The sequence below is a fragment of the Raphanus sativus genome, chromosome 4, assembly GCF_000801105.2.
Source record: "Raphanus sativus cultivar WK10039 chromosome 4, ASM80110v3, whole genome shotgun sequence".
Taxonomy (NCBI): domain Eukaryota; kingdom Viridiplantae; phylum Streptophyta; class Magnoliopsida; order Brassicales; family Brassicaceae; genus Raphanus; species Raphanus sativus.
In genome coordinates this window covers 43255214-43269185 of record NC_079514.1, presented here as the reverse complement: position 1 = coordinate 43269185, position 13972 = coordinate 43255214, and the positions used below count along the sequence as shown (strand labels likewise).

The 13972-nt window shown below is 37.6% G+C and overlaps 5 protein-coding genes and 1 pseudogene across 8 annotated transcripts; 2 read left to right on the top strand and 4 right to left on the bottom strand.

Moving 5' to 3' along the window:
• Nucleotides 1-328: 328 nt before the first annotated feature.
• Nucleotides 329-1921, top strand: LOC130511988 (uncharacterized). Its single transcript, XM_057010009.1, has 8 exons — nt 329-479; nt 561-620; nt 717-822; nt 945-987; nt 1065-1225; nt 1339-1395; nt 1490-1568; nt 1681-1921. Exons 1-8 carry the CDS (start codon nt 409-411, stop codon nt 1692-1694), a joined length of 591 nt encoding a protein of 196 aa, XP_056865989.1. The 5' UTR covers nt 329-408; the 3' UTR covers nt 1695-1921.
• A 2223-nt stretch (nt 1922-4144) lies between these two features.
• LOC130494447 (protoheme IX farnesyltransferase, mitochondrial-like) lies at nt 4145-6510 on the top strand (annotated as a pseudogene).
• Nucleotides 6053-8702, bottom strand: LOC130510631 (RING-H2 finger protein ATL67-like). 3 transcript variants are annotated; one of them, XM_057007117.1, is made up of 3 exons: nt 7199-8702; nt 6987-7107; nt 6053-6577 (listed from the first exon to the last, which is right to left on the bottom strand). In XM_057007117.1, the coding sequence occupies exon 1, from the start codon at nt 8504-8506 to the stop codon at nt 7874-7876; it is 633 nt and encodes a 210-aa protein (XP_056863097.1). In that variant the 5' UTR covers nt 8507-8702; the 3' UTR covers nt 6053-6577; nt 6987-7107; nt 7199-7873. The 3 variants fall into 3 exon arrangements, with proteins under 3 accessions (XP_056863097.1, XP_056863098.1, XP_056863099.1); XM_057007118.1 differs by having other exon boundaries at nt 6987-7051; XM_057007119.1 differs by having other exon boundaries at nt 6987-7013.
• A 262-nt stretch (nt 8703-8964) lies between these two features.
• Nucleotides 8965-10108, bottom strand: LOC130511739 (late embryogenesis abundant protein At1g64065-like). The gene has a single exon (XM_057009265.1). It carries the CDS (start codon nt 9699-9701, stop codon nt 9039-9041), a length of 663 nt encoding a protein of 220 aa, XP_056865245.1. The 5' UTR covers nt 9702-10108; the 3' UTR covers nt 8965-9038.
• Nucleotides 10109-10241: 133 nt separating this feature from the next.
• On the bottom strand, nt 10242-11247 carry LOC130511740 (desiccation-related protein At2g46140-like). The gene is made up of 2 exons (XM_057009266.1): nt 10774-11247; nt 10242-10677 (listed from the first exon to the last, which is right to left on the bottom strand). The coding sequence occupies exons 1-2, from the start codon at nt 11022-11024 to the stop codon at nt 10410-10412; spliced, it is 519 nt and encodes a 172-aa protein (XP_056865246.1). The 5' UTR covers nt 11025-11247; the 3' UTR covers nt 10242-10409.
• An 814-nt stretch (nt 11248-12061) lies between these two features.
• Nucleotides 12062-13923, bottom strand: LOC130511738 (uncharacterized). Of its 2 annotated transcripts, XR_008945240.1 has the most exons (7): nt 13679-13923; nt 13474-13539; nt 13047-13121; nt 12834-12963; nt 12606-12731; nt 12194-12504; nt 12062-12110 (listed from the first exon to the last, which is right to left on the bottom strand). XR_008945240.1 is itself a non-coding variant. In XM_057009263.1 (6 exons), exons 1-6 carry the CDS (start codon nt 13855-13857, stop codon nt 12361-12363), a joined length of 720 nt encoding a protein of 239 aa, XP_056865243.1. In that variant the 5' UTR covers nt 13858-13923; the 3' UTR covers nt 12157-12360. The 2 variants fall into 2 exon arrangements, 1 of the variants encoding a protein (XP_056865243.1); XM_057009263.1 differs by lacking the exon at nt 12062-12110 and having other exon boundaries at nt 12157-12504.
• Between the last annotated feature and the right edge of the window lie 49 nt (nt 13924-13972).

Here is a 13972-nt window from a genome sequence, read left to right as displayed (position 1 = left end):
ATACATTATACATATGGTCTCCCTCCATGTAGTGGCCATGTGGATGATTAACTTCACGTCTAGTTACTGCTTGTATTTTAGCGTATTCATTCACGTCGAGTTAATATTAGAGATATAACATTGACAAATTGAGAATTGTTGCGAAAAAGAAAAGTATGAACAGATCATCGAGAATGGGCCTCTACTTAGAAAAATTAGAATATACAGTTTTTTACCTTGCTTTTAGAATTAATATGGGCCATCAAAATAAGGCCCATTATTCTCAACATTGGGCTTATACTTGGGGGAGTTATTTGAGAGTTAGTCTTCAATGTCTGTCTTCTGTTGGCTCATACCTTTTGAACAATCCTAAAACCTCTCCATCTCTGTGCTTCGGTCTAGGGTTTTCTGTAACTCCTTGATTCAAAGATGGGAAGGGCAAAGAAGCCTCAGAAGTTTGCTGTAATGAAGAAGACGATAAGCCACAAAGCTTTGAAGCAGTAAGTTAAAGCGACTCTTCTTCCTCGAAAGTTGATGGTTTTTTTCTAAAGCTAATTTGTTTTTTTTTAATTGTCTTAAAGTTACAAGGAGGAGGTTCTGAATCCGAACAAGAAAGACCTGACTGAACTTCCTAGAAACGTGTAAGCTTAGAAATTTAGCTAACCCTTTTGCAAAGTTGTAATCTTTTTATGTGTTTACTAATCTTAATTCGATTTCTTTTTTTTGGTTTGGATCAGACCGAATGTTCCATCAGGAATGTTCTTTTCTCACAACACTAATATGGTTCCTCCTTACCGAGTTTTGGTCGATACTAACTTCATCAACTTCTCAATTCAGAACAAGGTACATATCCTCCTATTGTATACAGAGCTATGCTCTCGATGTGTGTACTGTCAATAGTCTTCACTGGAATCTTCGTTTTGGTTTCTAACTGATATCCTTGCCTTTTTATTGTATTCAAATAGATTGATATTGAGCAGGGAATGATGTTCTGCTTGAACGCAAAATGTGAGTTACTTCAACCTTTTGGTAGGTGTGTATGCAAAGATTCTTACTCTCTTTTTGATCGTGTTACGGATTTGAAGGCACTCCTTGTATCACTGACTGCGTCATGGCTGAGCTTGAGAAGTTAGGCCAGAAGTATCGTGTCGCTCTTAGGATTGCGAAAGATCCTCGCTTTGAGAGACTACCTTGTGTACACAAAGGGACATATGCTGATGACTGTCTCGTTGACAGAGTTACTCAGGTAAATATGCTTCCGCTTTGTCTTGCTTTGTATCCAGACTCTTTATGGAGAGATGCTCTCTAGTCTTTTGTATGTTTTCTTTGATATACTTTGGTCTTGTTTTTTATATACAGCATAAGTGTTTCATGGTGGCTACTTGTGATAGAGACTTGAAGCGAAGGATACGAAAGGTGAAAGAACAGTTTGATTACTGTCAATACTTTTTTTTTTTTTTACTGTCCATTGCTGAAATATTTTGTGCGGTATCTTTTGATGGTTTGTCAGGTTCCTGGTGTGCCTATCATGTATTTGGCAGGCCGCAAGTACTCAGTAGAGAGGCTGCCTGAAGCAACACTTGGTAGAGGTATATGCATCTTTTTGGACTGTTGTTACATCTCAATCTAATGAAACTTTGGTATCAGCTTTTGTAAGTACCCTTATTATGGCTGTTTATTATTATTATTATTATTGTGCAGCTCCAAGATATTGATTTTTGAACCGAGACCCGTAATGGACTCCGAGAAGCTCTGAAGCCCTAGTTAGGTGTTGGTTTAAGCCGAGTCGAATGTTATGTTATATGATGTCTTGAGCGATTTTGGCTCCCCTGTGTTTGTTAATCTGCTTGAATACAAACTTAATTAATAAGTTTATAGAAATCGTTTGTAATGCCCTTTACCACTTCAAGACTTTTTTAAAAAAAAACACATTATTCCTTCATCTATTTACACAGTTCTGTGAATCAAGGACCATAATCATGTCTTGATTGACATGCAAGAAAGTGTATTTTTTCAAAAAATGGAAAAATGCATTTTTTCAGAATTTAAAATATTAATTAGAGTATCCCTAGAAATATAAGCATATTCTTCTATCAAGCAAAAGTTTTGATCTGCGGGCTAGTATTAAAGGATTCAACTTGCTTAAAACATTTAACGTGTTGTAGCATTCTTTTAAATTGCATATATCATCCAATGGACAAGGCAACCAAAAGACTCTAGATTAATGTGTTGTAGCATTCTCTTAAATTGCATTTATTATCCAATGGACAAGGCAACCAAAAGACTCTAGATTGATGTCTGAAAAGACTAACCATTAGTAGTAACGGTAACAACCAAAAGAGTCACGGCCCTGAACCGGGTAAAGTGATGAAGGAGGAGGTTAAGATCACTTCATTGAAATTCAGAACTGAGGTAAGACTTTCTTTGATCAAAAATATTGAAAATTTTATGGATTTATTTGTAGAAATTGAGTGAGACCTGACTGTTGGTTGGTATTTTTGTTTCTCTGCAGCAAAGAGTTAAGGTGAAAGAGGAACAAGTTTCGCCAAGAAGATTCAAGAGATAACAGATGGTGGAAGAAAAGATGAGAATCTCCACTGCTCAAGGTATCTAATTTGGTGTCTTTTTCAAATCTTTTTTTTTTTTTTTTTTTGGGGAGATTCTATATTTACTTGGGTTGAAGAAAGGAAGAAGCTTATGTGTATATTGTTAGTGTGGAAACAAAGTAGAAACTTGCGTCCTATCATTTGATTGATCGAGGTTATGTTCCATTTGACTTTTACATTTATGAGATCACTTTGTTATTTCTATCAGTTCTTGGAAGATATTCAATATTTACTTAGATTGAAAATGGAAGAAGCTTATGTATTCATAATGTGGTAGCATTTAGAAACTAGAGTCCTGTCATTTGATTGATCGTTAGAGAAGTTAGGTTCCATTTGAATTTTTCACTTGTGAGATCATTTTGTTATTTCTATCAGTTCTTGGCAATTGCTTAGATTGAAAAGGGAAGAAGCTTATGTGTATCTTCATTATGTGAAAACACTTTTTGAGATCATTTTGTTATTTCTATCAGTTCTTGGTAATATTCTATATTTTCTTAAGATTGAAAAAGGAAGAAGCTTATGTGTATATTCATGATGTAGAAACAATTAGGAACTAGCATCCTCTGTCTATTTGAATGATCGTTAGAGAGGTTATGTTCCATTTGACTTAACACTTATGAGATCACTTTGTTATTCTTATCAGTTCTTGGCAATATTCTATATTTGCTTAGATTGAAAAGGGAAGAAGCTTATGTATTCATAATGTGGAAACAATTAGAAACTAGCGCCCAATCTATTTGATTGATTGTTAGAGAGGTTAGGTTCCATTTGACTTAACACTTATGAGATCATTTTGTTATTCCTATCAGTTCTTGGCAATAATATTCTATATTTTCTTAGATTGAAAAAAGGAAGAAGCTTATGTGTATATTCATAATGTAGAAAACATTAGGAACTAGCATCCTCTGTCTATTTGAATGATCGTTAGTGAGGTTAGATTCCATTTGACTTTTATACTTATGAGATCACTTTGTTATTCCTATCAATCATTGGCAATATACAGTTTTCCCCTCTTGTTTTAAACGCTTTTTTTTGAAAAAAATTGCTTGTTTGCAATCTCATGTGATGATGTTTGTTTGTTTGCGTGCAATCATGTGATGAGGAAGAAGCTTGTGAGTATGCCGGCCAGATTGGAGATGGTCAGGAGGAGAGCTGATGACAGAGATAGCTGTTTGATGTGGAAGCAGAGCACCATGTCACAGAAGATCAAAGGGTTACGCTTGTGGACAAAGGTGGTACGGAGGAGGACGTAAAAGAAACGTTCGGTCACGCGGGGGGGAATGGACTGATATTAGGATTATGAAGAATCCACAGACAGAGAAGAGCAAAGGTTACAACAGCCTTTGTGCATCCAATGGTAATCGTCTACACTTTAAGTTTGTGTAGCTTTTGTTTACATTGTATATTTCAATGATTCTCTTGGTCATTGGGACTGCAGGCAGATCAATGTGTGGTGTAACCGCAAGAAAAGATAATGATACCATCCCTCCCTCTTCATTGCTTAACATATGCTTCACACTTTGTAAATATTCTTGACCATCGGCTCTTTCATGTGTGTTTCCAATAGAAGGAGAAGCTGAAACATGGATGAGATGAACTTTGATTCGAGGAGGACAGCAGCAATGCCACCATGAATCGATTCGACTCGAATGTATGCCTTTCTTTTTTTTTTTTTTTTTTAATATTCACAAACGGCTTCTTAAGGAAAGATCTGATGTTTGGACTGGAAATGACTTCAAATGTTTCTTTGCGTGCATGTTTGGGAGCTTTCGAAAGCTCGACTCAGGTATCTTTCGGGCTGATTCATTCGATCGTTGCAGCATGCTCGTGGTTGCGACATCTGGCACTGCTTTACATCCTCGGTACGGGGAACGCTGCGGCGGTTGACTTAGCGGGTCTTTGTTACACGTGTGCTGGCACCATGATGACTGCTGCTTCTGCTAACTCCTTGAATCAGATTTTTGAGATAAGTAATGATGCTAAGATGAAGAGGACGATGAAAAGGCCCTTGCCTTCAGGACGTATCGGTGTCCCACATGCTGTTGCGTTTGCTACTATCGCTGGTACTTCTGGTGCTTGTTTGTTGGCTAGTAAGGTGGGTGAGACTGTTTTGTTTCTGTTGTGGATTTTAGTTTCTCTGTTATTATAAGAGATTAATCTTATTTTTTCATTGGCTTTTACGGCAAGGTTATTGCAGACTTATATGATGGCGGCTGGACTTGCATCTGCTAATCTTGTGCTTTACGCGTTTGTTTATACTCCGTTGAAGCAACTTCACCCTGTGAATACTTGGGTTGGTGCTGTTGTTGGTGCCATCCCTCCTTTACTTGGGTATCCTCTCTTTCCTCTTCGTTTCTCTTAGTTCATGTATTAGGGGTTTTGCTAATCTTTAATTTATGTTTTTTTGGTGTGTTCAGGTGGGCTGCGGCTTCTGGTCAGATCTCACTCAACTCGTTGATTCTTCCCGCTGCTCTTTATTTTTGGCAGATTCCTCATTTTATGGCCCTTGCACACCTTTGCCGTAATGATTATGCTGCTGGAGGGTAAGGTTAATGTGAACCATATGAGTTTTATAATAGATATAGAATGTCTCCTTCATATAGTGTTGTTCTTGAAAGTGGTCACCTGAGCTGCATGATCTCATTGCTCTAAATAGTACTAGACAATAGATACATTTTTTTTGGTGGCTAGATAACGAGTTGTTTCTGGTAGAAACTAACTTTTGTGAACATTGCAACCTTGACCACCCAAGTTCTGATGTTGTGCCGTATAACCTTGTTGTCTCAGTTACAACTTACAAGATGCTGTCGCTGTTTGATCCATCAGGGAAGAGAATAGCAGCAGTGGCCACTTAGGAACTGCTTTTACATGGTCCCACTCACGGTTGATAACTAGCGTGCGCCTTACAAACCAACAAAACACTTCAATATATAAATCGGCTATCATACAACCAGGAACTCTACGGCACGTAGAGAGAAAGCAGATTCGCGATTGGATACGCACCAATCGTAACTATGTAGGTAAGTAGGTTTCATCTTATAGGCCAGTTTTCAAAAAAAAAAAGGTTACATCTTATACAGTTACGAGTACGTTTATATATCCGAAAAAAAGAATCACAATATGCTATAGCTAAGTTTAAATTTAAATTACATATTATTATTTTATATTGTTTATTGCATATATATATGTTTATAAAAATATTTTTTTTGTCCACAAAAAAATAGTTTTATTTATTTATAAAAGTTAAGACAGTAATCTACATACCGAGTATCAGCCTTTAATATTTGGACCGACGACAGTAAGAGCATGATTAACCCTAAGAGCTAAAATGTGTCTCTTAATATTTTTTTAGTAATTAGTGATGGTTAAGAGCTTGTAGTTAAGAGATACCTAAATGTGTGTCCTCCATTGCAAGTTTGTTAAGTAAAGGTTCTTACAAAAATTGAAAGAACATGAGAAGAAAGAAAGAACTTGAGAAGGAACATTTGATCTTGTGAATACACTTTCATTATCCATATCATTTATACAAATTTCTGATAATATCACCTGACTTAACTGAAACATTATATAAATAAAAACTTCATCAAAGAAACACCACACCACTGAACAGGGGCGGTCCTGAGCACAGTAAGGTGAAACATTGGACTATGGCCCCCAATTTTTTAAAAAATATTTACACTGAAAAAGGGCCCCAAATTAGCAAAAAAAAATTTTTTAGTTAAAATCTTTGTAAAATGTTTCAGGTCTCCCATCTTTCAGGAACGCCCCTGCCACTGAAACAAGACAACGGGAAAGCAACTTACGGGATGAAGAAGATGTCCTGCTACACTGTTCAGAAGCTGAAGATTCTTCTTCCTGTGAAATGTCACCTGCTTCGCCTTCACCTGCCTGTTCTTCACGTCGACCTTGTTCCCGCACAGAATGATGGGGATGTTCTCACACATGCGGCAGAGATCAAGTATTTGCTCAGGTAGACCAATACCATCTTCAGCCTGTAAAAACACATGTGCAAGAGCCAAGCTTTAAGCTTTCAAATTCATCAACAATAAGAAGAGCAAGCGTTTCCTGATCAAACTTAAAGAAATATTGCACATGATTTTGATTCCTCATTAAGCATAAAAAAAAATCAAAAATTTAGCTGCTGGACAAACAACTAAAGACAGAGTCATGGAGGAGAGAAACAAGCTTGTGCTTGCTCATCCTCTGGATACATGACACTAAACACACACACTATAAATAACAAAAGCTACAAATAAACCCAACAATATAGAGAAAGTGAACTCCCAACAACAACAAGAAAATAAGCTTGAAGCTGACATATAACACAACAACAACAAGAGACTGAGGCAGGAGAGTATATCTAACTAGAGATTCAAGAAAAAGGTTGAACTTTTAACATACCCATTCGATGCTTCCTCATCACTGAACCTTCTCAAGGTAATGCAAAACAACGAGAATCAGGGTTTCTTCATCACAAATTAAACAGAGAGAAAGACGGCGCAAGGATGCGGTGAGGTTTATGCTTTTAAATCAATCAAAAATTAAATTCAATCAATCAAATATAATTGAGTGATTGAGAATCAATCTGGAAAAAGAAGAAGAAGAAGACTCACCCGCCAACGAGCGAGGAGGACGAGACAGTCTCCATTGTTAACGTCGACGAGAGAGGAAGAGAAGAGAGAAAGAGAGGAAGAGAAGAGACAAAAGACTTCAGATCTTTTTCCATGCGACACGTGGCCATAAGAGTTGCCCCTTCCAAGCCTTACGCAAGAGGCGAGTCTTGAGCTTTCTTCTTTTTTTAATAATTTTTTTATTATATTTATTCTAAGAGGTTTGTTAAAAGTCAGCGATAATGCTGCTCTAAGGTCGTCATCAACTACTAGCGGCAAAAAGAAAACTAGTATACAACTACTATTTTAACTCTTTTTGTACCCAACTTTAGAAACATCTATATCCGACAAGTGCCATAGATTTTTAAACTAAAGCAAGTTACACTGTTCGAAATTCAAACACAAACATTAATCATGTTTCACACATGCGACTGCGTTTTTGTTTCTGAAACGTTCATATAGATAGGGAAAACAAAAAAAAAAACACGTCAACAAAGAAAGGATAAACATGTGAAGCAAATCGTTCAAACTAAATTTCATTTCGATGATATTAATGGCAAACTCCACTTCTGAAGAAAAATTTATCTACAAATCAGTAAAGTTTGTAACGAAACGGAGCCACAAAAATAATTAATATAACCCTAATTTATTAGGCGAATGGATCTATGTTAAAATATCTCATCTTCTTGCTCTCCTCCGATCAGCGGCATACTGCGAGAGCGGCACAACTTCCGACAAAGGTGTTGACATAGGTGTAGATGTTGGTGTCGGAAGCGGCGAGTTCCGACAAACAGGACAAGATCCGTTGAGTTTAAGCCACGCGTCAAGACAGCATAAATGGAAGTAGTGTTTACACTCGGGCATCATCCTCAACATCTCTCCCTCTTTATACTCACACAAACATATCGTACACGAGGTATCTCCTCCGCCGCCAAATCCATCGGAAGACGCGGCGGAGGTTTCTTTGGAGAAGTGGAACTTCGGGTAAGAGTTTATGACGGCTTGGTCTAGTCCCACGATGACGTCACCCGCTTCGAGATCTTGGTTGTTGGCTTCGGAGATGAAGATTATGCGAGGGAGGTTAACGCTTCTGCCACCTTCCTCGGTGGTTTCAACGGCGGTTGTGCGGCGGCGAGAGTCGCGGCAGCAGATGTAGGAGGATAGGAGGACGATGGAAAGGAGGACGAGAAACCCGAGAGCTATGGCTATGGAGTAGCCAAAGCCTAGAGTTGTGAGGTGAGAGTGGTTGGAGTCGTGTGGCGGCGACGGCGGAAGTGGAGGAGGGTGGAAGAGGTAGGAGGCGGTTGACATTTGATGATTAAGAAGAAAAATGGGTCCATGTGTGTGAAGACGGAGAGAATGATCGAAAAAACGATATTTTAGAACATTATTCTATTTAATTAGTTAGAGGAAAAAGAGATGAGAGGTGGGTGGGAAATGCAGCTGATGCATTTACTACAATTGTGTGAAAACTGAAATTTGCATTTATTAATAAGGCAGGTTTTATTAATTAAGTGGCCCAACCCAAGGACTGTAATTTAAAAATATTATTGTATTCATTTTAATAGTTCAATTTATTTAATTTAATTTAATTTAATTTATATGTTCGAGCATTGTAACATACTCGTAACATACTCGTAGTAACATTGATAGGTCAAAACATACTTTACGTAGATATATTGATCGTGAGCTATACGTAACAGGATCAATGTCACAATACTCGAACACAATAAATTAAAATAAAATAAAATAAACAAAAATGACCAACAATGTTACAATCACCCATAATCAAATGACCAACAAAACGCTAAATAACGCATACCTTAATATGGAAACCGAAATCTCAAAGATCGATATTGTTCTTGCACTCGACATCTTGAATAGCCTGTCGCGAGATGTTCACAGCCATCGTGCAGTTCATTTTAACCGTAGCGTGTTTCTTCACAATGCCCATTATCTTAACCTTACCACTAATCCTAGTGTAACTCCACAAGTTAACAAGACCCGACGACCCAAGTACTTCTCGAACCAAACCAGGCTCAGACACTAAACGATCTATCCTTATATCAACCGTCATGTTCATCCTCGCCGTCCGATGCGCTCTGGCCTTTCCCGGTGGCCCACGTGCTTCACCCACCACCACTCCCTTGTAATATATATCCGTCGTGGTGTTCGAATACCTAAACGTTACATAATTCGGATTCTTGACAGACACGTCAACGACCATCGAGATGTTTGTTCCCAACAGTTGGATCTGAGTCCCTGCGGTTGAATCTTGGCCGTTGACTGTCACACCGTTCATTTCTATGATCGGGGCTTTGACTCGGAACACCGTGAATACTAAAGTCAACACGATCGTGGTTAGAATTAGAGATGTTACAATGACGCAGAGTAGGCATTTGATTTGGTTTTTACGGCGACAAAGACGTTGGAGAGTTTGTTGTTTGTCACTCGACGGAAGTGCAGCCGCCGGAGTTAGCGGACGAAAATGTTCTTGTTCCGTCATGGTTGTTTACGTGTGTGTGTGTGTGGAGGGTGGTCTGACTAATTATTTCTAGCTAATGTGATTTATATAAACCAACTTAAGTGCCTTAGTGGTCGAACATGTTTCCTTTGATTATTTGTTATATACTGTATCTGTGTTTCATAATGTAATCAATTCTTTAAGAGAAAACAAAAGAAAAGAAAGGTTAAAAGGAAATCAAAGTAATGGGCCTAACCAGTATCATTACTGGCAGTGGAAAATGAGTATCGTATTAATTTTGGTGTTGATCATGTGTGGTAGAAAGGTAGAGAAGCTGCGTATAGGTGGGGATGTCCATTGCTTTGCACCAACTATAATTCACCAGCTCTTTACAAGTTTGACTTATGCATCAATGTCCGAGTAAATAACTTTTGGATTACAATTATAGTTTTATACTTACAAGACGAAGATAAACAATCCTCCAATATGGCCAGTCTCGTTAGTTGTATATGAACTGGATCTGTTGTTTAGTATAGCATATAAGAGTCTATGCAGGTTAAATTACTCTCCACCCTTCTCCAGAGTTCAAACTGTGAAGTTTTTTTATTCTTACCAACAACATGTTCAAAGGAACACATACAGAAACCAAATAAAAAGTCCTTTATTAATTCAACAACAAAACAAGAGTACTCCACAACTGAAACATCCAACGATCGTCTATGTCGTTTACGGATCGGTACTTATTGAAAATCACTCAGAGGGTTTAGAGTTAAAGATGTCGGCAAAGGAAGGGAGCTTGATCTCACCCTGAGTAGAGACAGGGATGGTAATGTCACCAACAACAGGAAGGTCGATGGTTAGTCCGATGTCTAGTTGATAGTCGATGTCCCAGTCCAAAAACATGTCCTTCATCAAACTTATCGCTATGCTGTAAGGCACCTTAACCGGTACGTCCAGAACCGTCGACCCGTTCGCAACCAACGAACCCGGATCCGGTATCGTGCCAGAGGCTATCATCCTACACGCAACCATAAAAGCATATAACATCATCTACAAATGACGTGTGAGTGACGTCACATACAAAGAAAGAGATAATGGAGGAAACAAGACAAACCTTGTGTCACTCTTGAGGATGTAAGAGATCTGGCAAATAGGGATGGCTTGAGGGTAAGGATTCTTGACGGAGACCTTGGCGTGATAATCAGCTCCTTGAGCAGTCACACGTACGAAGTCTACGTCGTCCACGGTGGCTTCCGGAGTCGGAATATTGGCAAGCTTCTCTGCGAAGAAACCTTTGGCTTTGTCCAACAAGCCTGAGATCAACGATCCTTTCTCTTCTACATCCTTTTGCTCCGATGATGACATTCTTTCTCTGTTTTGTTTTAGACCTTTCAACTAGTTCTACTTCGAAATGATCAGATCTATATCTCTATCTAATATCTATGGCTCTGTTGACTCTCTATATAAGATTTGCTTTGTACTTAAGGATAGATAATTAATAATACCTTAATTACCGGATAAGCGTGTCATTATCCTATAGGTTGTGGTAAAAGGGGATGAATGAACTCTTTAAGAAAAATATTATACGAAAAAGGAATAAAATACAAAGACCATTCTGCATATTATATGGAAAGATCCGCTTGCCGACAGAAAATGAAAGATTCGTTTATTTTTGTCTGAATCATCATGGTCGTAACGTGTGCGCTCTTTCTTTGCTTGTCCGATTTTTTTTCACCCCCAAGAGAAAAGAATCTCATTCTACAATAAATAAATAATAAAAAATCATATAATTGTCGTTATTATTTCTTTTGAAAAATCAATAAATTATATTTTTTTCTCAAAAATATATGTAAATCCTATTCAAAAATTTAGCCAGTGTTACACAACAAAACCTTTTCTGGATTTTTCTTCAAAAAAAAAATAACCAAGGGCAGAACAAAATTTCTAAAGATTTTAATCTTTGTGTTGTAAAGTTTTCTAATCTTAGTTTTAGCTTTGCAATTGATTGAACATGACCTATTGAAATAGGTTTAATCCAACTATTTTAATACAATTACTAAAACTTCTTAATAATTATTTTAAAAAAATATTTTCTACAAATATAATTACAAAGAAAAAAACAAATATAAAAATTAAATTTTCAAAAAAAGGTGAAACAAAAAGTATAGTTTAAATATTATAATCTAGTTTCTATTATTTTCCGTGCTCTTTTTGTAACTTTGCATTTTATTTAAATAAAACAGTTTGTTAATAAACAAAAAATATCATATAATTTGTAATAGATGGTAGCTCGTATGTACACAAAAACTTGATTTTCTTGGTAAGTTGTTACCACAATGCTCGTTTCCTTGGACAATCTAAGAACTTCCTACTTCACCATACACATGTTTTGTGTGCATATATGAGAGAATCCAACTACATTCAACTAATGTACTTGCGATCAACTGGCACCTAATGTCAACAAAAAAAAAATCAGTCACGTAACCCCACACGTGTGTGCGACTAAAAAACCAGAGATATGGTTTGGTATGGACCTTATCACAGTGACCTTCACACACATAATATCCATGTGTATGTCTCAACCAGAAACATTGTTTGGTTTGGTAAAGTTCATGTTTTATTGTTTTCTATCATCCTAAAGAGAACCACCACAAGGAAAAAAAAAGAGAGAGGAGTTTTTGGGTGGTGTGGTTGACTAGTCTCAGCTAATGATCATCTTGTTGAAGAACTCAGCTTGCTCAGGGAAGAACTCTAAAAGCTCATCTTTGGTTACCCACACAAAGTCTTCGCAGTTACTTATGTTGTATTTCGATGCTGCCACTACACTGCATTTGAAGAAGAACCTCTACACAACAGCAAAAAACGAAGAAGAGAAGATTCAAAGAGTCCATCAAAACGAACTAATCAATAAGCAATTTTTATTTCTCACTCTCAGAGGAGCTTTACCTTGAAAGATGGCATATCAGGTGTTTCTTCAGTAGGTTGAATAGCCATGTGAGCCATTGGAGCATTTCCAACGAAGTACGTGTGAGTTAGGTCTCCCAAGACTGACTTCAAAGCAGATTCAGCACACTACAAAAATTACCAAACCTTTACTACATAAGCACGAGAAGAGCTGAAACAGATGGTGTCATAGATTGTGAAACAGAGGGGATGGATATAAAACCATATCACCTTGCGAAGAGTAGGCTCAGAATCGTAGACTTTTTCAGGGAAATGCCAGACAGGTTTGTCACTAGTAGCTCCAAATGGCTTGCCGAAGACCAGAAGATAGAGTTTCTTGTCGAGAGCTCTATATAACGACCTAGAAATTACAGCAAGTTTCCAAGAATAAGCGAAAGAGAAGACAAGTCCATGTTTTTTTTTAAAAGGGTGTGGAAAACTTACTTCCTATCGTTATTCTTGTCAGCCTCTGTAACTCTGGGAGCAGGGACATAGTCCATTTGATATTCACCCTTGGCTCTGTATTCACACACCCAAAGATCAACCAAAGATGGAATTAAAATGTTCATGGAAACATGATTACACTTTTAAACAACTTTTGAACAGAACCAGAAATGGTCACAGGTCCATCACCTTTTCACTATAATATACATCTATGTGCAGATATACTAAAACATTCAGGTTACAATATAACTAAAACACCTATCTACAGACTCCTTGCTTGCTGTAGTCGTAAAGTTTGGAATAATGCATTCGGACACACATGATGATATGATCTCAAAGAAACTGAACAAAACTGAAACTTTCAAAGTGATACAATCTATAATAACATAACATGTAAAAAGTAGTAGGGTAAGGGAATGAATTTTACCTGTTTTTAGCAATGTCCAAGAACTCATCAGGGTATCTACGGCGAAACTGCTGCTGCCAATTGAATCTGCAATAGAGCAAAGCAACCACTAGGTGATACAGATTGTGTAATAAGACAACTCCGAATATCAGAAGTTTTACTTTCGCTCATTCCTAAACCACAATGATAGGAGAAAGACATAAAAAAAGGAGAGGAGGGGCTTTACTTGAACTCCTGAAAAGCGTAAACGTTAGGATCCGGTTTTGGTATCACAACTCGCAGTCTCTCGAAAAGCACCGAAGCTACGATCTTTTCGGATGAGGAGGAGCTCGTGCAATACCCTCGCAGCCTGCTGCTCTCCTCCAAGAGAGGCCTAGCCAGTAGCTGAGATCTCAGTCTCTGCATTTCTCTCTCTCTCTCCCCAAAATGACAACCAAAAAAAAAAAGGAGCAGACTTTGACAAACGGAAGTCGAACAGAGACGGAAACCCAGGGAGTAAGGGTTTTTTAAGTTCTTGGTT

What these genes read in the sequence shown, in the direction of transcription:
- LOC130511988 (XM_057010009.1), top strand. Translation starts at nt 409, where the DNA reads ATGGGAAGGGCAAAGAAGCCTCAGAAGTTTGCTGTAATGAAGAAGACG. An exon ending in ACTGAACTTCCTAGAAACGT is followed by an intron (nt 621 to 716) that starts GTAAGCTTAGAA and finishes GGTTTGGATCAG; the next exon opens with ACCGAATGTTCCATCAGGAA. An exon ending in GTTCTGCTTGAACGCAAAAT is followed by an intron (nt 988 to 1,064) that starts GTGAGTTACTTC and finishes ACGGATTTGAAG; the next exon opens with GCACTCCTTGTATCACTGAC.
- LOC130510631 (XM_057007117.1), bottom strand. Translation starts at nt 8,506, where the DNA reads ATGTCAACCGCCTCCTACCTCTTCCACCCTCCTCCACTTCCGCCGTCG.
- LOC130511739 (XM_057009265.1), bottom strand. Translation starts at nt 9,701, where the DNA reads ATGACGGAACAAGAACATTTTCGTCCGCTAACTCCGGCGGCTGCACTT.
- LOC130511740 (XM_057009266.1), bottom strand. Translation starts at nt 11,024, where the DNA reads ATGTCATCATCGGAGCAAAAGGATGTAGAAGAGAAAGGATCGTTGATC. An exon ending in ATCCTCAAGAGTGACACAAG is followed by an intron (nt 10,678 to 10,773) that starts GTTTGTCTTGTT and finishes GGTTGCGTGTAG; the next exon opens with GATGATAGCCTCTGGCACGA.
- LOC130511738 (XM_057009263.1), bottom strand. Translation starts at nt 13,857, where the DNA reads ATGCAGAGACTGAGATCTCAGCTACTGGCTAGGCCTCTCTTGGAGGAG. An exon ending in TACGCTTTTCAGGAGTTCAA is followed by an intron (nt 13,540 to 13,678) that starts GTAAAGCCCCTC and finishes GCTCTATTGCAG; the next exon opens with ATTCAATTGGCAGCAGCAGT. An exon ending in CTGATATGCCATCTTTCAAG is followed by an intron (nt 12,505 to 12,605) that starts GTAAAGCTCCTC and finishes GCTGTTGTGTAG; the next exon opens with AGGTTCTTCTTCAAATGCAG.